Source organism: Mobula birostris, chromosome 7 (assembly GCF_030028105.1).
Source record: "Mobula birostris isolate sMobBir1 chromosome 7, sMobBir1.hap1, whole genome shotgun sequence".
Classification (NCBI taxonomy): domain Eukaryota; kingdom Metazoa; phylum Chordata; class Chondrichthyes; order Myliobatiformes; family Myliobatidae; genus Mobula; species Mobula birostris.
In genome coordinates this window covers 126072449-126093516 of record NC_092376.1, presented here as the reverse complement: position 1 = coordinate 126093516, position 21068 = coordinate 126072449, and the positions used below count along the sequence as shown (strand labels likewise).

General features: G+C 38.2%; 1 protein-coding gene across 3 annotated transcripts in view; it reads right to left on the bottom strand.

Moving 5' to 3' along the window:
* The window catches only part of LOC140200809 (sideroflexin-1), an 83328-nt gene that overhangs the window by 26639 nt on the left and 35621 nt on the right, over positions 1–21068 (bottom strand). For all 3 annotated transcript variants that reach the window (XM_072264430.1, XM_072264429.1, XM_072264431.1), the window contains 5 exons: positions 18461–18631; positions 11217–11315; positions 10886–10961; positions 6436–6521; positions 3115–3242 (listed from right to left, as the gene is read on the bottom strand). In XM_072264430.1, the coding sequence (XP_072120531.1) occupies positions 3115–3242; positions 6436–6521; positions 10886–10961; positions 11217–11315; positions 18461–18631 (560 nt within the window). The remainder of the gene's footprint in view (positions 1–3114; positions 3243–6435; positions 6522–10885; positions 10962–11216; positions 11316–18460; positions 18632–21068) is intronic.

The following is a 21068-nucleotide window of genomic DNA, read 5'->3' as shown; positions in this document are numbered from 1 at the left end:
TTTGGATTTAAGTTTAACACAATAGTTGCGTATAAATGGTATGTAGCATTTCCAGCAAGTTGTTTGGCATGCTAAAAATAATTAGATTTTGTAGAATTTTACAACTGTTAAATATTTATGAAATGTAATAGTATGGTCAGGATAGCATTTGTTTTCCAGTGTTCACTTACCAGCTGAAAGCATTCATACCCTCATATTCCAACCATTAGGATGGGCTGAATCACAATAGCTCGCAAAACTATGTTAGGATGGGTATTTTGTTGATACTGTATATGCAGACTGCCAAGGGTAGATAAATTACCACTAACAATGAGCAAATGCAAAAGTAAAAACCGTATAGATTTAGGTCACTTGTTTCTTCATTCTCCCAAGTATCTTTGTAAATCTGTACGTGTGAGGCAACTTTCTGAATCAAGATGAATTAACCTCTCACTCAACGTCAGCAAAACTGAAGAGCTGAGTATTGACTATAGGAGGAGGAAACTCAAGTTAACAAAGCTCATGTCACATGCTGGTGATAATAAACCTGATTCTGATGGTCCATGAGCCAGTACTCATCAGGGGATCAGAGGTGGAGAGGGTCAGTAACTTTAAATTCCTTGGTATTATAATTTCAAAGGACCTGTTCTGAATCCAGCAATTTACAAAGAAAGCACGACAGTGCTTCTAATTTCTTAGAAGTCTGTGAAGATTCAGGATGTCATCCAGAACATTTACAAATTTCTATTTGCATTATTTTTATTTAGTGATACATGGCCTTTCGAGCCATGCCGCCCCAGCAATCCCAGCAAACCTGATTAACCCTGATCTAACCACAGGGCAATTTACAATGATTAATTAACCTACCCCCTCCAAGAGAGCAACGTTGGCTGGAATCAGGGTCCTATTGTTTGGCTTTTGATATGGTCACCATGCCAAACAGGCCAAATGGTAGAGGATAGACTAACAGTGGTCCACTAGTCCTCCAGATTTGGGGGTTCAGCTCAGGGCTAACAATCCTGACTGGTAAAACAAATTGTTACGGAAACAACAATGAAGAATCCTTCTACATCTGAGTGCAACAGTATTCCTGAGTGACAACCCGGGACTTGCATAATTTATAGCAGTGAAAATCGAGAGGAAGCCTCTGATATGATGAAGGAACACCGCCAGAGATGGAGGACCTTCATTGCTGCCCTGAACAATAGCGGTATAACAGAAAGTAAATAATTAACATTCCCAGTATATCTTTGGGAGAAAACTGGAGCACCTGGGAAAACCCACACATTCCACAGGACGGACATGCAGAGACTCCTTACAGAATGGCACCAGAATTGAACTCCAGGATGTCCCAAGTTGTAATAGCATTGTACTAATTGCTACACTAAATGCACTAAACTGGTCACAGCACCCAAGTGCCATTACTTAAAAAAGCACGGCAGTGCCTCTGTTTCCTTAGAAGATTGTGAAGATCTGGTACAACATCTAAAACTTTGACAAAATTCTATAGATGCACAGTGGAGAGTATCTGACTGCATGCATCATGGCTTGGTATGGAACATCAATGCATCTGAATGGAAAAGCCTATAAAAAGTAGGGGTTATGGCCCAGTCTATCACAAGTAAAGCACTCCCCACCATTGAATACATCTACAAAGAGTGCTATCGCAGGAAAACTGCATTTATTATCGACAACTCCCACTAGCCAGGCCATGCTCTCTTCTCACTGCTGCTATCAAGAAGGAAGTATTGGAGCTTTAGGTCCCACAACACCAAGTTCATGAACAGTTATTATCCCTCAACTATCAGGCTCCTGAACCAGAGTGGGATAGCTTCATGCATCCCAACACTGAACTGATTCCACAACCTATGGACTCACTTTCAAAGACTCTACATCTCATGTTCTCAATATTATTTTGTTTTTCAACTTTTGTATTTGCACAATTTGTTGTATTTTGTTAATGGGCTGTTTGATCATCTTTGTGTGCAGGTTTTCATTGACCCTAATGTGTTTCTTTGTATTTGCTGCAAATGTCCAAAAGAAAACGAACGTCAGAGTAGTACAAGGTGACATAAACAGCATGTACTTGGGTAATAAAATTTATTTTGAATCAATAATTATTCTTTTACTTTAACTGAATCTAACTCATGCTTAAATTGTGTCCTTCATTTTTGTGCAAATCTAGTGGTGCAATTGGAAAATAAACTTTTCTGAAAAGGGTTAAGATCTGGAAAGAAATACAAGACATACAATGGGAAGATAGATAACTAGCACTGCATTTTTCTTTGTAAGTTCTCGAAAGCTTAGATTCAAAATTTCATTAACTTTCCTTCCTAATTCCTTGGCCAGCTGGAGGCTGAGCTATGATTGACTCAATAGTTTCTGCTAATGCTTGACCAATCACTTTGTTAGTTTACATATTTCATTCTGATCGCTGATAAACCATTGTTTAACTGCTTTTATTTTACATTTATAGGCATCTCTGGGAAGTCATCCAGAAGTACATAATGTTAACGTTGTTTGATAATGCTCCCATGATGTACCTTATTATATTTTGCCATTTTATAAGTTATTCTTTGTTGTTATAATGGAGGCTAGACCCTACTGAGAGATTTTACTCTTATGCAAGATTAGATTTTTAAAACTGATTTATCAAACAGAACCACTAAGATATAACAACAGAATATACTGGAGTTTGAAAGACACACAAAGCTTGACCTCTTGAGTTGCAGCTGATTATAGTACTGTTCAGCCATTAGGAAATATTAAATCTATCAATGACCACTAAATATAATGGTGAGCAACATTTGAAAATATGAAATCCAGAAAAAACAAACAAGACTGAAAAATTCATTAACTTAAAATGTTGCTACTATTGGAAAAGAATTATACCATTAACTTCCAAATCAACACCTAATCCATATTTACCAGTGGGTTAAGTTACTATGACGTTTACTCACAATGCAAGTGAGGTATATTTCAAATAACAAACCATAACACTAAATATAAATACGTATCCTCATTGCCACAACACTGTGCAAATAACTAATAATAACAGAAAAAAAACAAAAATGTGTAGACCAGAGAACTCAAGAAGTCAGATTGTTAAAATTAATTGGTTTTAGTACTACTGACCCATGCCAGGAGCAGCCATAAGAATCCTAGAGATGATTACTTGTACGATAGCTTGTTGAGCAGCTTTTGCTGATTCTCCCAGTCGGTTGCCATTCTCATCTGTTATTGGTATTCCATGTTTTAATTCTCTATGGAATAAAAATACATTACTGCAATTTCCAGAATGTTCAGACTTTGTATTTCAAAATTTTAAAACAGCATTTATCTCCAAATGAGAGCTTTGTTTTGTTTTGCAACATAGTACCTAGTTTATCATTTATGTTTAAGAACCTATAGTGCAAATATAAAGCTTACACAAGTGCTTTTTCGCTGATGTCTCAACCTACAGTGCCTTGAAAAGTATTCAGCCCTCCCAACTATTTTCATATTTTACTCCCATTTTCTAAACTTAAGTTACATTGAAGTAGAATTTTTGAGCTAACATAAAAAAAATCAAGCATCATGTCAAGTTAAAAGAAAAATTCCAAAGCCTGTCAACAACTTACTAAAAATTAAAAACTGAAATGGTTTGAAAAAGTATTCATCCCCTTTTTAATTACTACACTAACCTTCCTCAGGTACAATACTTCATATCACCTTACCAACTCACCCAATTTGTTTTCAATGAATTCATAAGAATAAATCCACCCTCTCCCTGTAAGGTCCAACAGTATGGTAGATTTTCAATAGACCAAATCAAAATTAAGACAAAAAAGTATTCAAGACAAGTCATGGAAATGATAATAGTGAAGCATAAATCTGGGGACGGGTATGAAACCATCTTAAAGGCACAGAGCCCAGTGCAGTCCATCATGAAAAAGTGGAAAGAATATGAAAACATAGCCACACTGCCGAGGTCAAGCTGCCCCTCTAAACTTAGTCACCAGAGAACAATGACCTTTGTAAGAGGCTACTGTGATGCCAGAAGTCACTCTGTGTGAGCTGCAGAAGTCAGTAGCTGCAACTGGAGATAAAGTTCCTGGCTCCACCATCTCTAAGGCTTTGCAGAAAAAGGGTATTTATGGAAGTGTGGCAAGGAAGATGCCTGGCTAAAAAAAACACACACACACACACACACACCCTTGCCCGTAAAGACTTTGCAAAGCATCACTTAGAAGATACTGAAAAGATATGGAAAAAGGTCTTGTAACCGGATGAGACTAAAATGTAACTTTTTGGCCTCATTGCTAAGTGGTACATGTGGTGTAAACCTAATACTGCACATCAGCCAGATAACACCAGCCCTACTGTTAAGTAAGGTGGAGGCAGCATCATGCCATGGGGATGCTTTTCAGCAGCCAGGGCTGGAAATCTGGTCAAGATTGATGGGAAGATGAACGTTGCTAAATATGGAGAGATCCTGGATAAAACCCGTTAGCCTCTGCCACAGAGCTTAAACTGGGGAAGAAGTTAGTCTTTCAGCAGGACAGTGATCCAAAGCACACTGCCAGAGCAAACACAAAGTGGCTTCACATGAAGAAAATTGATGTCCTTGACTTTAACCCAATTGAACACCTCTGGCAAGACCTCAAGATTGCTGTCCACTGCCACTCTCCAACTAACCTGGCACAGCTTGAGCAATTTTGCTCCATCACATTATGCAAACCTATTACACAGACTTATCCAAAAAGCTGTAATAGCTGTGAGAGGTGGTTCAACTAAGAACGGAGCAAAGGGGGTGAATACTTTTGAACTGCTGACATTTGTGTTTTTGAATTTTTAGCTTTTCATGTTTTACAATTTTCACTTTTTTTGGCTCTACTGTGAAAAATGGAGCATGTGATTCATAAATAAAAATTCTCAGTTAAATTGATCAATATTCCTGGTTGTAATGATCACTTATGTGAACAAAGGGTTGGGGGGCAGGGGCTGAATACTTTATCAAAGCACTGTATTACCTGTATCTTTACTTACTGGAAATAGCTTATTTTTCAGCAATAAAAACCTATATAAACTTTTGTAACTTTTCAAAAATATCTAATTTTAATAATTTAGATTTTGAAAATTTACTACTCAATACTATACTTGTATCATTGCTTAAAATTAACCCCATAATCAGTATGTGGCCAAGATGGATTTTGGTAAATCAAACAATGCTTACAAGGTGCTGAAAAGTGCTTTCAGTATCTTAAATCACATTCATTTGAAAAATATATTTCCCTCCCACTTGTAAGGTAAATAAAGCTACACAATAAACAGGATGCAAGTATTTATTTTACAAAGGGGAAATACAGGTTTGAAACTTCACCCTTCCATCACATGGCCAACAACTGGAGGCTTAAAAGGGGCAAACATTAATTACAGAAGATCCTCCATGGATATCCCTCCTTCCCAGGGAACAGGCCTATTCTAAACAAAGGCCAGATTACTATTTACAAAATCTAATCTTTTGTAACATTCGCATTCTTTTACAGTATCAAAGGAGTCTTTGTCATTTTCTTTAACTTTTATTTTTCATTGGTTCTCCAGACACAAAATTACAAAAAGGTGAGTTAATTGCTCGGCTCCCATTATTCTGCTATTTCCTTATAAAAGTCGAGGAACTGTCCACAATTACTTAGACCATAAGACCGTTAAGACTCAGGAGCAGAATTTGGCCATTTAGCCCAGGCGAGTCTGCTCCACCATTCAATCATGGCTGATCCTTTTTGCCCCTCCTCAGTCCCACTCCCTGTAACCTTTTATGCCATGTCTAATCAAGAACCTATAAAGCTCTGCCTTAAATACACCCAACGACCTGGCCTCCTCAGCTGCCTGTGGCAATAAATTCCACAAATTCACCACCCACTGGCTAGAGAAATATCTCCACATCTCATTGAAATGCAACACCTGTGCTAACTGTCTACCACTGCAACAAAGCTGGGACTGAACACCATGTTGGATTAGAGTCTCAACTGTTATTCTGCTTTAAGGTTAGCTTTCTCTATGCTTGTTTAAACTTCTATATAATCGACTATTTACGTGTAATTATTCAGTGAAGTTTCAGTAATAATATAGTTGATTTGGTATTTTTCTAGAAGCTTCTCTGCAGCTTGTGTCATGCCACTGGACGTGATTATTTCATGGGTTACCTCTTATCAATGGAATGTCCTTCATCCCTTTAGTCTGAGCTAGTTTTTAAAATGTGAAATGACCACAACTTATTGTTATCTGTCTTTGTTGGTTCTTATAACACCTAATAAAATGGCTGTAACCACCAGGATTATGTCTGATTTTTGACTTCCAAAGAATCTCACGATCATAACATCACCAGATCCAACAACTATAATGATGCATTATGCTGTGCCACCACCAGAATGATTTCAATTTTAAATGTGTGCTTACAACTATAGAAAACCTTACCTCTGTCTCATCAAAGGAATGTTTATACAGTTGGCAGCAGCTACTGCAGCAAATGGAACAAAGCGTCCTATTAGAGGTGTCACACGCTGCACAGAATAAAAGGATTTTAATTATTTCTTTCACAAGAAAATCTACAGAGGTATCATTCCAAATCTTTAATAATTACATCTAAGTAAATATTACAAAAGTACCCCATATAAATAATTGTTACTAAATAACTGAATCTTCATCTCCTGAATAATTTTCCTCAGTTTTTTTAAACCACTCATTAAAAGATTAATTACTAAAGAAAACATATCCAGAACCCTGGAAGTCTTTATTTTCATATGGTAGTGATGAAAGGCTGAACTACATTAAGTCTTGCTGTGCAGTAGCACTAAATATTCTATCATGCAAACTATCGTCAGATTTTAGTAATTAATCTGAATCTACAGAGCCACAACAACCTTCTATTACATGTAAACACGAGGAATTCTGCAGATGCTGGAAATTCAAGCAACACACATCAAAGTTGCTGGTGAACGCAGCAGGCCAGGCAGCATCTCTTTTTTAAAAATAAGAAGTAGGCTTGGAGACGGAGAAGAAGAGTTCCGCATCATGGCAAACGCGGAACTCGCTGAGGTGTGGGCGAAGGGGGACAAAGGTGAGGCCCTGCGTTCACCAGCAACTTTGATGTGTGTTGCTTCTATTACATGTCATTAGTTCTAAGTAACCCAGATCTGAAATGCTTATATTAAGAGTTAAACAATTCTAAGAACTAAAGGAACAGAATGGATTTTACACTAATATTGTTTCTTGCATTGATACTCATGTGGTTAGAATGCAAATAAGACATGACAAGCATACTCTTTCCAGAGTAAAGGTCATCAATAGCATAGCCAATAGTTATTGACCACCCATACAGCAGTGGTGTACAGTTTCTGAATTTTCAAAATCTGGAGGACTGCAATCTTAAAGTTCCACAAATCAGGCTAGTGTGCATCTTGGAAGTTAATTTGACAAAGGTAGAATCCATTGCACCTGTTGGTTCTTTCTATCAAGATAGCAAATGTCATAGACTTGTGAGATGTAAAGAAGTGCACTATTGCAGCCACTGAATTCTGGTGGGGGAGCAAGTGAATGATTAAACTGTTGTTTTTAATATTTAGAGCAGACGAATTAGGAACCAATATAATAGCAGACTGTTTTTATTAGATTAATTCAAAGTCTGAATGATATTGGAGTGCCTTTCTTCAGAAGTGGAGATATTTCCATAATGCTTTTGAATTTCACCTGAAGAGGCTTTTGGGAGTTGGTAACCATCCCGCAACCATCCTTTAACGTGTTTTTGTAACTATAACATTTACGTGACCGGTTAAGTTTTTCATTGAGTGACAAGATTTTCATGACAAAATTCAGTGATAGCAATGCCTTTGAAAATAATGGGAGAAGCTAGGTTCCTTTGTAATTGACATGGTGGCTGGCACTTGTATGTCATTTACAATTCTCGCCTGTGTCTAGACTTCGCAGCATGCAGGCAGGAACTGTTTAATGTTGTGAATGTGTGAATGCAATCATTAGTGAATAGCCCTATTTCTGACATGAAGGGAAGATCAACGATGAAGCAGCTGGTTCATTTAGCATTGGACATCACCCTCAGGTGATGACAACCCGTGAATAAAATGAGGTATCTATCATAACCACCAATTGCTCCTTGTGCTTTGTATAACACCTATCATGATGATGTAGCTCTGCCAGTTCTAATAACTTCACTTCACTGTCTGAGGCTCCTAGGTACCACAATCGAATGTTTACTAATGCCAAAGAAAGTCACTTTACCTCTTGAAATTAGCTGATGGGGATGGAAGAGAGAGAGTGAATTGGATGTATAACATTTGTATTTCTTTCGTGCATAGAACATATCCAAGTTATTTTTCAATTGTTGGACACCTTTCAACATTTTAGTTACATTTCTACACCCCGTATAGTGGAAAACCAACTATAGAGTATGTCTTCATTACAAATGAATATTTTCAGCTGTTTTTCAAAATCTTTAGTCTATTTCGATCACCCCATAAAGCCTGAATTCTGTTAGCGCTTCAGTCTGAAGATTGTTTCAAATGTTTTAATGCTGACTTTTGCACTCAAGTCATTGTGAATAGGGAAATACAAAACAGCTTTCTCTAGTAGCTGTATAATTGCATAGGACCATTTACAAACCTTTGCAACAAGATTTCAGAACTTTAAATCAGTTAATTTTCCCATGACTGTGCTATCTATCAAGGAGAAACTTACATCTTTACAACAAGCACATTGTCCATCATGCATCATACGAGCTTCTCACTAAAGCAAAACTATTCTGCAGGGCTAAGGGGAAATTGTTCAATTAACATAATTTACAGTTCAGACTCAAGATCACCCCAACTTCAGTCATCAAGTTAATGACATGATACTGGAAAACCTGGACCACTTCCCGCACCTGTGGAGTCACCTCTGAACAAAGGGAAACATTTATAAACTAATTCACCATTGTCTTCAGTGTACCAGCACAGATCAAGACCACAAACCTGGCACAAAGCTCAGTCTACAATGGTCCTTACCATCACTTCAGTTTCTAGAAAGCAGGGACCTCAGAGCACTAGAGGAACACCATCAACATTGTCCCCACAAAATCCTTCCAATTTACTGGCAGTCCTTTGTTATCAACACTTGAATTCTGTGTGTTCTGAGGTGACTGATGGATTCACTGTGACTCACAGAATTTAGTACTCCTGCAACAGGTAGGTAGATAATTTGGAAAATGCTGCATTCCTTTATATACTGAACTTTTGTGTGCTCCTGATCTTCACATTTGATGTTTTCAATGTGATGCTGATTGCACCTTCTCCACTTCGAATGTGATGAATTAGTGATTCCCAAAAGTCCAAGGGAATATTGCATGTTTCCAGGAGACTTTGAGAACGTTCAATCTTGGAATTGTGCGTCTGTATCAGATATCTAATCCATACGACACTGCATAAAAATGACTGAATATTTATTAGGGATCAACAGTTGGGGCTTTAGCTTGGGATATGACATTGATCTTGTACCATTTATCCTGCCAGTGGATTCAGAAGATTTTGCAGAAATATCATTGATACATCTCTAGCGTGTATTCGTGCAAGGACTCCAAGGCTCAGAAACATAGGGATCACTGCTGTTTTGCAGACTATGAATTTTGTACTCTGCTTGAAATCTTGATCTTCATACACCTTTTTCCTCAGTTGACCTAGGTTCTGTTGGCACACTGGAGATGGTAATGAATTTCATCTCTGCCCTTTCTGAGAAGCAGCTTTCAAGATACAGAAAGTGGTCCACACTTTCCGGAGGCTTAAGATGGACCATTTAATTATTGGAGATATTGGAGATTCTTGTGATTGGAGTAAAAACCCATTATAAATGGAGGAAAGAGCACATTACCTGCTAAACACCCAATGTCCCCATCTAAGCAAGTGCTTCCAACCCCATCTGAGAGAAAATCTGCAGCCCTGCAATGATCTCATCATTAGTCTCGGAAGCCTTTAAGGGAATCAGTACCACAGTCACCTTACAGGACAACAATTCCAGAACTTGATTATGTAAAGTCAGTCCAATGATCATTGATTATGTACCTAATGACAGACTCCCAAAATAGACAAAGTATTCCGATCTTTGTCACAGCACATGATAAATGGGTAGAGAGAGTCAATGTTTCAATTATGTTCTCAAAGGCTCCTTGGAAAAACGTAACAGTCCCACTGACATCTGAAAATCCCCGGTCCATCACTGCTCAAATTCAAAAATATGAATTCATGAAGGACTTGAGGTTCAGTCACTGACCACATACAGAAGCCGAATGTGAGCAACATAAACAATGCATAACATCCCAAACTACCTATCATCCTCCAGCACCATCAGACACCTCCTACCGCACCTGTGGCAGAGTCCGTAGCACCCACAATGGCCTCATCAGCCACTTCAGAATGCACAGAACTGGATCAGAAGCAAGTCATCCTCGATCCAGAGAGACTGCCTGAGAAGACCACCAAGTAAACCTAGGATCATATTAGATATGATCAGCCAGCCAATGCTTTTATATCCTGAGTAGGTGATTTATCCCTTTGAAATCTATTATAGTTTTGAATATTAGTGTAAGAATTTTTATTCATTTATTTCAACTCTCCTTAAGGATGATGGTAATAATGCCCAGATTATTAAATGTCCAGTCATTTGCTGAGCTGGAGAAATGAAGGATATAGAGAGTGGTGGGCGACATAGAAAAGGGAGAGTACGGATGGTAAAAGGCAAAGGGAGTTTTGAGGGGTTCTCCGCCCAGCACCACCCCCTCGGGTAGTGCTTTATCATATCTTCACAAAAAATCAAGGAAAAGTGTTCACTACCATTTCAATATCCAATAATGAATAAAACATGCACGAATTCAAGTTAGTGATACCTTAGTTAGTGAATTAAGGCCAAGAGCTGTTGCTACTGCACCTGTTGTAGCAGAGACATAGGCTGCACCAAGCTGGCTGTAATTGAAGGAAGAATTAAAATAAGAACTAAATTTAAAGATTTTGAAAATAATAAAATTTAAGCACCATTAGCTGTGACAAAATACAGTTTTTAACATCAGCAATAATAAATTAATATGTTTTTACATATTACCTATAAATATGTATAAAGCTCATTTTTCTTTTTTTTAAAATTTTAATCAGCCAAAGCAATAACTTGGGATATCGGTAAATACTGAAACTGAAGCAAATCTGAGTGCAGTTATCACTTACCCTCCAGTTATTGGCGCATCTCCACTTCTGTTCGTATAGTTCACTATAGCATTAAAGGATTGATTAATCCACTGCCAGAATACCACTGCTGGAGTAGTCCTGAAGTCAAATTAGGTGAAAACATTTTATTACTGTTATCAGTAAATGTAACTGCCACAGTTTAGAAGCTTATCAAGTGCAGATCTTTCGATACCAATTTTAGTAGGATTACAATATTTTCTAAGCTATTTATAGTAAGTTTAAGTATTGATGCAAGTTTGATATACAATGTGAATAGCCAAAGGCTTTGGTTCTGGGAGGCAGCAGGAAGATGACTTAAATCAGAGACAGGATTTCTTCAAGCCTGAGAAAAGCACAATGGAATACTCCGAGAAAATGAGTTTTATAATCAGAACAAAACCTCAGAAAAGGAGTTGGACTGAAAGATGGGAAAATATATAGAAAATAGAAGGCGACTATAAGATAGTGAAAATCTAGTTTAGATAGAACAAAATCAGCAAAGGTGAAAATACACTGATGGAGACAGCAAATTATACATAAAGCTTCCCAGATCTGTAGGGTACTTTATGTACCAACCAGCCGCTCCTCATGTTCTATATACTTATATAAGGTCTGGAGCATAGTTTAGCATGTCTGTAATTTGCCTGTAGTAATTTGGTACAGTCTACCTGTTTTGAAATATTTCAATATTTCAAGAAGCCTATGTTTGACAGACTAAAAGATTTTGGTCATTTTATTACTTATTAAAAAAAGGAATCTTGCAAAACACTTATAATGTTTTTCTTTTACACCAACAGCCCAATTTGCAGCGTAATACTATAGAGAATTGGAAAGATTGTATTACAAGTATAAAGTCAATGATATTACTATCTCCCTTCAAAGCAAATGCTCCTTTTTAAAATGAGAACCTGAAACCCTCTAGTTAAAAGTCCAATCTCCAAGTTAAAACTCTTTAAAACTTCTTTACTTTCAAAATCTATAAGCTTTCCTCTCATTGTGGCAAATCAAATGAAAAAAAAAAGTACTCTGACTTTTTCTTAACAATCCATCTGATCACAGTCAACAGTAATATTTTGTGTACCAGTCTCTTCCTTCTGATATCCCCTTCATGCTTTTAAAATGGTTGCCTATTTATCCTCATTGACAGAAGGGACCAACAACTGCTTCAAAATTTATATTGGAACCAAACGATGGCAGTAAACATTGATGATAATATAAGCAGTTGGACTAAAATTCAAAGAGGAGTTAGACAGGGATGCGTTGCCTCACTGGAATTGTTTAATATCTATAGTGAAATGATTCTCAGAGAAATAGACCAAAATGGGATAAAAATTGGAGGTGTTAACATCAACAATACAAGATATGCAAACAATACCACCCTAATAGCAAGTGCTACAGAAGACCTACAAATCCTCCTAGACAAAGTAGTACAAACAAGTGCAGATTTTGGTCTAACCATCAATTGTAAAAAAAAACAAATGTACAGTAATATCAAAACATCAGGATACTCCCAACTGACAATTGTACATCGGTAACCAAGAGATTGAACAAAAGACCAGCTTTAATTACCTTGGTAGCTTTATATCACAAGATGCTGGAAGTAAAGTAGAAATAAAAAGAAGAATTGCCATTGCCAAAACCAACTTCCAAAAAATGAAACCCATTTTTACCAACAGACATATTTCTATGACAGCAAGGCTGAGGCTACTAAAATGTTACATCTGGTCAATCTTGCTGTAACACCCTTCCCCTATCCCAGTTTCACTCTGCCCCCTCCCCCACCCCTTTATCTTTCCCCTTACTGGTTCTTTACCTGGAACCTTCCAGCCTTCTCCTTCCCACCCTCCCCCCACCTTCTTTATAGGGCCTCTGCCCTTTCCCTCTTCAGTTCTGATGAAGGGTTCCGGCCCGAAACATTGACCGATCGTTTCCACGGATACTGCCCGACCTGCTGAGTTCCTCCAGCTTGTTGTGAGTGTTGCTTTGACTATAACACCAGAACTCCAAAGAAACTGAGAAGCAACAGAAATGTGGTTTCTTAGAAGAATGCTGAAAATATCATATAGATATAGGGTAACTAATGAGACAGTACTCCAACGTGCCCATGCAAAAAGATCTTTAATGAGAACATTAAATGAGAGGAAACTTAAATTCCTGGGCCATGTCATCAGAAAGGGAGAAATAGAATGCCTTACCTTACAAGGCCGTATACCTGGGAAACGTGGAAGAGGAAGGCAAAGAAGAAAATGTATGGACACTGAAAAGAAGTAACAGATCTAAGTGTGCGAGATATCATTGACGCTGCATGGGATCGTTCAATGTGGAAAGCCATGATTGCCCAAGCGTGTAACGCACAAGGCACACAAAGAAGATGATTTATCCTCAATTGCTCCTCCTGGTCCCAATTCCATTTCCTACCTGTCCCATGTAGATAGTATAACTCCTGTGATGGCTTCTCTTTCCTTGGATTCTGAAGATTAGTCATAAACCTGACATATTGATCCTACTTTCCTCTCTCCACAGATGTTCCAGACTGTTTCCAGCATTCTGTGATGTTAATTGGTTTAGCAGACATATTTCATAGTTGATAGGGTAGAGTATATGAATTATTACACATTTTTAAATCACAAGTTTAGGAAGTATAAAATACAAGGGCTTAACTAATTTGAGGACCTTTAAATCTACATGCTTTGGTAGTACTATTTACTTATTCTATAACATCCTATCTGTCGCGTTAAAAATTGCTAGGCCTTTCTTCCATGCAGGCTGTTGCTGCCCGATCAGATTCAAACACTAGAGTATCCACTTCAAAGTCTAGTGCTGATGCCACTACACCATTGGCTAGCCCTTTCACATTTTACTGCCTCATTTTCTAAATTTAAAATATATTGAAGAAGGATTTTTTGAGCTATTTTACAAAACATTGAGCATCATGCCAAATCAGAAGAAAAATTCCAAAACCTGTCAACAGTTTACTAAAAATTGAAAACCAAAATTGTGAGGCTGAAAGTGTATTAATTCGCTTCGTAATTACAATGCTAACTTTCCTCAGGTGCACTATATGTATTACCTTACCAACTCACCCAATTCGTTGATGTCAAAAATTGGAGAAAACCCTAACCCTAACCTTCCCCCCCCCCCACCCCCAATGAATTCATAATAAATACCCCCTCTCTCTTTAAGATCCAACAGTATGGTAAATTTTTAACAGACCAAACCAATATGAAAACAAAAGAATATTCAGGACAAGTCAGGGAAATGATATTGGAGAAGCACAAATCTGGATAAGGGAACAAGACCATCTCAAAGGCACTGAACATACCTCAGAGTTCAGTGTAGTTCATTTTGAAAAAGTGGAAAAAATATGAAACTACAGGCAGACTGCCCTTCTAAACTTAGTTGCTGAAGAATGGCATTTGAAAGAGGACACTGTGACACCACCAGTCACTCTGAGTAAGCTGCAGAAGTCAGTGACTGCAACTGGAGAATAAGTTTATGACTCCACAATCTCTAAGGATATTTATGGAAGAGTGGCAGGGAAGTAGTCCTGGCAAAAAAGCATATCCTTGCATATAAAGACTTTGGAAAGTGTCACTTGGAAGATACTGTAAAGATGTGGAAGGTGGTCTCCCTTCTTCTAAAGTGAAACATTTTGGCCTCAACAGTAAGCGGTACACCTGGCGCAAATCTAATACTGTACATCAGCCAGGTAACACCATCCCTACTGTATAGTGGAGATAGCATGATGCTACGGGGATGCTTTTCAGCAGCAGGGGCTGGAAACCTGGTCAGGATTGATGGGAAATGAATGCTGTTAAATACAGAAACGTCCTGGATAAAAACCTGCTCGTCTCTGCCAGAAAGCTTAAACTGGGGAGGAACTTCATCTCTCAGCAGGTCAAATACCCAAAGCACACTACCAGAGCAACCATGTGGTGCCCAGTCAGTCCTGACCTTAACCCAATTGAACATCTCTGGCAAGACCTCAAGATTGCTGTCCCCCACTGCTCCTCAGCTAACCTGACAAAGCTTAAGCAATTTTGCCAGGAGGAATGGGCAAATCATACTCCATCACGTTGTGCAGATCTAATAGGGACTTATCCAAAAAGACTACTGGCCATAATAGCTGTGAGAGGATGTTCAACTAAATACTGACCAAAGGGAGATGAATACTTTTGAAATGATGACATTTAAATTTTTGAATTTTTAGTTTTTAATGCTTCACAATTTTCACTTTTTTCTGGGCTCTATTGTGGAAAAAAGGAGGATATGATTCACAAATAAAAATGCTTAAGTTAAATTGATCACAATCCTTGATTGTAATACTCATTTATGTGAACAAAGGGTTGGGGGCTGAATACTTTTACAGGGCACTGTATATGCAGATATTAAAAATTACACAAATTATAATACCTCGCTCATGATCTTAACTCAGTTTCACTTGCACTTCACCTCCCTAGTCATTCAAGCTACTACAGAAATCCCATGTATTCAGAACCATCTTGCTTTCTTATGATTAATCTGGCCCTGGTGACTGTCTTCACTGGTTTCCGCATATCCTACTTCTCCCAGTGTGTTGAGCTTAAAATTCTCATGCATGTTCATCATTGGTTTCATTTCGCTTTAGTCTATTAAAAACCCAGATAACTTTCATTCTTCTCTGATCCTTGTCTTCAGTCCATTTACCATGTTTTTGAATTAACCATTATCACAAAATCCCTACAGAGTGACATTCATAATCCTGTCTCAGTCTCTTTACCTGTTCAATCATTACTCAGTAACACACCCTGAAATTCTGCTCAGGTATCACAAGCTTGTGATATTGCTTGCCTTGGAATATTTCCATATATAGAACTGTAAAATGTTCTGCCAAGACAAGAATAATATTATGACTTTAATAATATTATTCTATCCATTTGGTAAGATGTTTCCCCTCCATGCTATATCCATGGCACTTGGAGGTCATGCTATCTGTCACACTTATGAATTTAATTTTACACAGTAAATTGTGAGCAATAGTTACCTTTCAGTGCTTATTGCAACATAGAAATTGAAATTCAGTGAAAGAAAAATGCAACAAAAGACTGTAAAGTTAACCAGTCTATGCTGGTCTTTACTTTCCAAACAAGCTGTAATTTAGATCTTACATGATTGCCTAATTCCTCCTTCATATTCCTAAATATGGACACTAAGTTACACTGTGATTCTTCAAGGAACACCAATTCCTTATTTGGTAGTGTCCTTTATTGCCCTGTCTAACACCATACAACTATAGTTTCAGGTGTTCTCTTTAACCTCACCAAAGATGTGACCCTGCCTTTATCCAATTTCGCTGGACCAGTTACCTAAAATATTTAAGGCAAGGTTGACAAGTGACGAAAGGAATATTAGTTTCATAGACGTGAGATGGATGACACAAAGTCGGAACACAGGTTTACTAGATGGTCTAAAATATCAACTCTGCTTCTCTTCCAACAAATGCAACCAGACCTTTATTTATGTTATTATTTCTTTAATTAGAGTTACAGCCAGTAACAGGCCCTTTCAGCCAAATGAGCCTGCGCCACCCAATTACACCCATGTGACCAATTAACTTACTAACTTGTACGTCTTTGGAATATGGGGTGAAACTGGAGCAGACGGAGGAAACCCATGCAGTCATGGGGTGAACCTGTAAACTCCTTATAGGTAGCGGTGAGAAATGAACCCAGGTCTCTGGTGCTGTAATAGCATTTTGCTAACTGCTATGCTACCATGCTGCCCAATGCTAGTGATACTCACCTGGTAAGCATTTACAGCATCTCAAATTTTTGATAGTCAAATCCTTAATGATACTTGCTACTGTCACCCAGCTCAGCAATCCTGTCTGACCTCCGCTCAACAGAAACAGAGTAGGGAGAATGAAAAAGCCAACAAAAAGCAGAAAAGTATTCAAACAGTATAAAATGGAGGAGAACCTTTTGAGTAAAATGACCTTTTTGGAAAGATACTATACAATATAAGTGACAAACTATTTCCAGCACACTAATATGAAAAACATTATGGGAATTCCATGACTATTTGGAAAAAAGATTTGGAAAAAAGAGTACCCAAAGATTCCACTCTCCATGACATTTTAGAAAAGAAATTCACATTATTTATTTAAAATTTCCAAGAAATTTTAATGCCCATTTCTTTTTAAAAAACTCAATTGTAAACAGTCCAAAAGTACATTACTACAGAGGCATTAACTTGTTTGTTTAATCAATTGATTATGGACTTGTTTTTCCGCCACAGTTAATATTTCTCCAAATTAAATTGGCATGTTTTAGGCAACACACACAAAATGCTGGAGGAACTCAGCAGGCGGCCAGACAGCATCTATGGAAAAGAGTACAGCTGACTTTTCGGGCAGAGACCCTTTGTTAGGACTGTAAAAAAAAAAGATAAGGAGCATCTATCCTCTGTCCACCAAAAAAAGTGGGATCTCCCAGTGGCCACCTACTTTAATTCCACTTCCCATTCCGATATTCCAGTCCATGGCCTCTTCTACTGTTGCGATTAGGCCACTCAGGCTGGAGGAGGAGCAATATCTTGCATTCCGTCTGAGTAGCCTCCAACCTGATGGTGTGAATGTCAATTTACCAAACTTCCGATAATAACCCCCACCCCCACCTTCAGCATTTCCCATCCCCTTTTCGCTCTCTCACCTTATGTCCTTACTGGCCTACTACCTCCCTTTGGCGCACCTCCTCCTCTTCTTTCTTCCATGGACTTCTGTCCTCTACTATCAGATTCCCCCTTCTCCAGCCCTGCATCTATTTCACCAATCAGCTACCCAGCTCTTTGCTTCACTTCTCCCCCACAACCACCCCCCCGATTTAACCTATCACCTAATGATTCTTCCTCCCCTTCCCCAACTTTCATACTCTGACTCATCCTTTTTTTTTCTCCAGTCCTGATGAAGTGTCTCAGCCTGAAATGTCAACTGTACTCTTTTCTATAGATGCTGCCTAGCCTGCTGAGTTCCTCCAGCATTTTGTGTGCGTGTTGCTTGGACTTCCAGCATCTGCAGATTTTCTCGTGATTGTGAAAAAAACTGATTCCCGAGTCTGTCATGTTATCACATGCCTTCCCAAAAAAGAGGATTAAATAGCAAGAGGACAGGGAAATACATCTTTCCCAGATGCAAGCTGGTGGCAGTAAATGGCTTTCAGCAGTTGTGAAAAAAATGTAAGTCCTTAAATGTGAAGTCTTTTACTCACTTATAGAAAGTCATCATACATCCGGTAATTGTCATGTTCATTGGTACTTGAGCTGACATTCTACCGATAAGAATCATCTTTTCTCCCGTATCTGGATGAAATGCAGAATCGTAGATATACTTTGCTTTCCAAAGTTCATCTTCTGTAAGCCCAGGAGCTAAGATACCTTGTCTAACACAATATATTTAATGAATAAAATCTGCTTAAAATCATCCAAAGTAAACTCTCAAAAAATTACAAAAATATAGCTGAACATGATTTAGATGCCAAATGAAGCAGATACTCTTTTCTGTTTCCATGGTTCTAATTTTTTTTAAAGAGTAGTGACTAGAGCTGAAAAGTATTTTTTTTAAATTAACTACTGACATTTTCTAGTACCCTGAAAATAGCATGTAGTTTTTTTTTTCCAAACCATTGCACTTCATTGACTCCAGCTCAGTATTTAACATTATCATCCCCTCTAAACTAATTATTAAGCTCTAAAACCTTGGCCTCAATACCTCCTTGTGCAATTGGATTCTCTATTTCCTTACCCAGCCAGTTTGGATTGGCAACATCTTCCCCACAATCACCATCAGCAGAGGTGTACCACAAGGCTGTATGGTTAGCCCCCTGCTCTACTCACTTTATACTTATGGCAGTGATGCTAAGTACAGCTCCACTGCCACATTTAAGTTTTCTGATGACACCATTGTTATTGGCCGAAATCAATGGTGGTGATGAATCAGCATACAGCAGGGTGATTGAAAATCTTGTTGAAAGGTGCCAGAACAAAAAACTCTCACTCAATGCCAACAAAACCAAAGAACTGACGATTGACTACAGGAGGAAAAAAAATCAGGTGTCCTCATTTAGGGGATTGGAGGGTGTCAATAACTTTAAATTCCTTGGTGCTATCATATCAAAGGATCTGCCCTGATACCAGCATTATAAAGAAGGCATAGAAGTACCTCTATTTTCTTGGATTTAGTGTAGATTTGGCATGTCATCTACTGTAAAATTTTGACAAACTTCTATAGATGCACAGTGGGAGTATCCTTACTGGTTGCATCATGGACTGGTGTAAAAAAACACCAATGCCCAAGAATGGAAAAGCCTACAAAAAATGTTGGATGTTACAACCTATGGACTCACTTTCAAGGATTCTACAACTCCTGTTCTCAGTATTACCCATATGTTCACTAATATTAATCGTACTTTTTTGTATTTTCAGTTTGTCTTCTTCTGCACATCAGTTGTGCATCAGTCTTTGTTTTTGTGCAGTTTTAAAATTAATATTATTGTATTTCTTTATTCTTCTGTGAATGCCTGCAAGAAAATGAATCTCAGGGTGGTATATGGTGACATATTTGTACTTTGATAATAAATATACTTTGAACCACTCATCCTGACTTCAAGTTAAAATGGAGGTTGAGCAGTAATGTTCTTTGTTAGGTGGCAAAAGATTCTTAAGGCAATATATGTAAAATCAGAGGAAAGTTGAGAATTAGGAACTAGAATATACTGATTAAAAGTAATGTAAACAAATTCATGTATCATTTTAAAAAGGGAATTGTATATGTATTTGAAAAGGCAAACTTTTCAGGATTTGAGAAATAACAGAAGGGGAGTAATGAAATAAGTCCTTTAGAGCTAACTCTTGAAAGATGGCTTTGTGGCCAAGTTTGCGAATGATATGAAAATATGTGTAAGGGTAGGTAATACTGAGGAACACTCACAACACGCTGGAGGAACTCAGCAGGTTGGGCAGCATCAGTGGAAATGATCGGTCGACGTTTTGAGCCGGAACCCTTTGTCCTGATGAAGGGTTCCGGCCTGAAACATCAACTGATCTTTTCCACTGATGCTGCCCGACCTGCTGAGGTCCTCCAGCGTGTTGTGAGTGTTGCTTTGACCCCAGCATCTGCAGATTATTTTGTGTTTAGTATTGAGGAAGCAGATTAGGGTAATGAGCAGAGAAGTGGCAGTTGGAATAGTGTTGGGAAGTGCATAGTCACTTACTTCCGCAGAAGGAATAAAAGCATAGACTATTCTCTAAACGGAGAAGATTCAAAAATCCGAGGTGCAATAAACTTGGGAGTCCTCGTGCAGGATTCTATAAAGGTTAATCTGCAGGTTGAGTCCATGGTGAGGAAGGCATATGCAATGTGAGCATTCATTTCGAGAGGACCAGAATATAAAAGCAAGGATGTAATGCTGAGGCTTTATAAAGCACTGGTGAGGCCTCATTTAGAGTATTGTGGGCAGTTTTGGGCCCCTTATCCAAGAAAGGATGTGCTGGCATTGGAGAGGGTTCAGAGGAGGTTCACGAAAATGATTCTGGGATTGAAAGGCTTATCATATGAGGAGTGTATGAATGGCCTTTGGACCTGTACTTACTGGAATTTAGAAGAATGAAGGGAATATCTCATTGAAACCCTTCTAATGGTGAAAGGCCATTAGAGTGGATGTGGAGAGGATGTTTCCTGGTGGGGGACTCTAGGACCACAGAGCACAACGTGAAAATAGACAGATGTTCCTTTAGAATGGAGATGAGGAGGTATTTCTTTAGCCAGACGATGGTGGCGGTGGCTCTGGAAGCCAGGTCATTGGGTGTATTTAAGGCAGA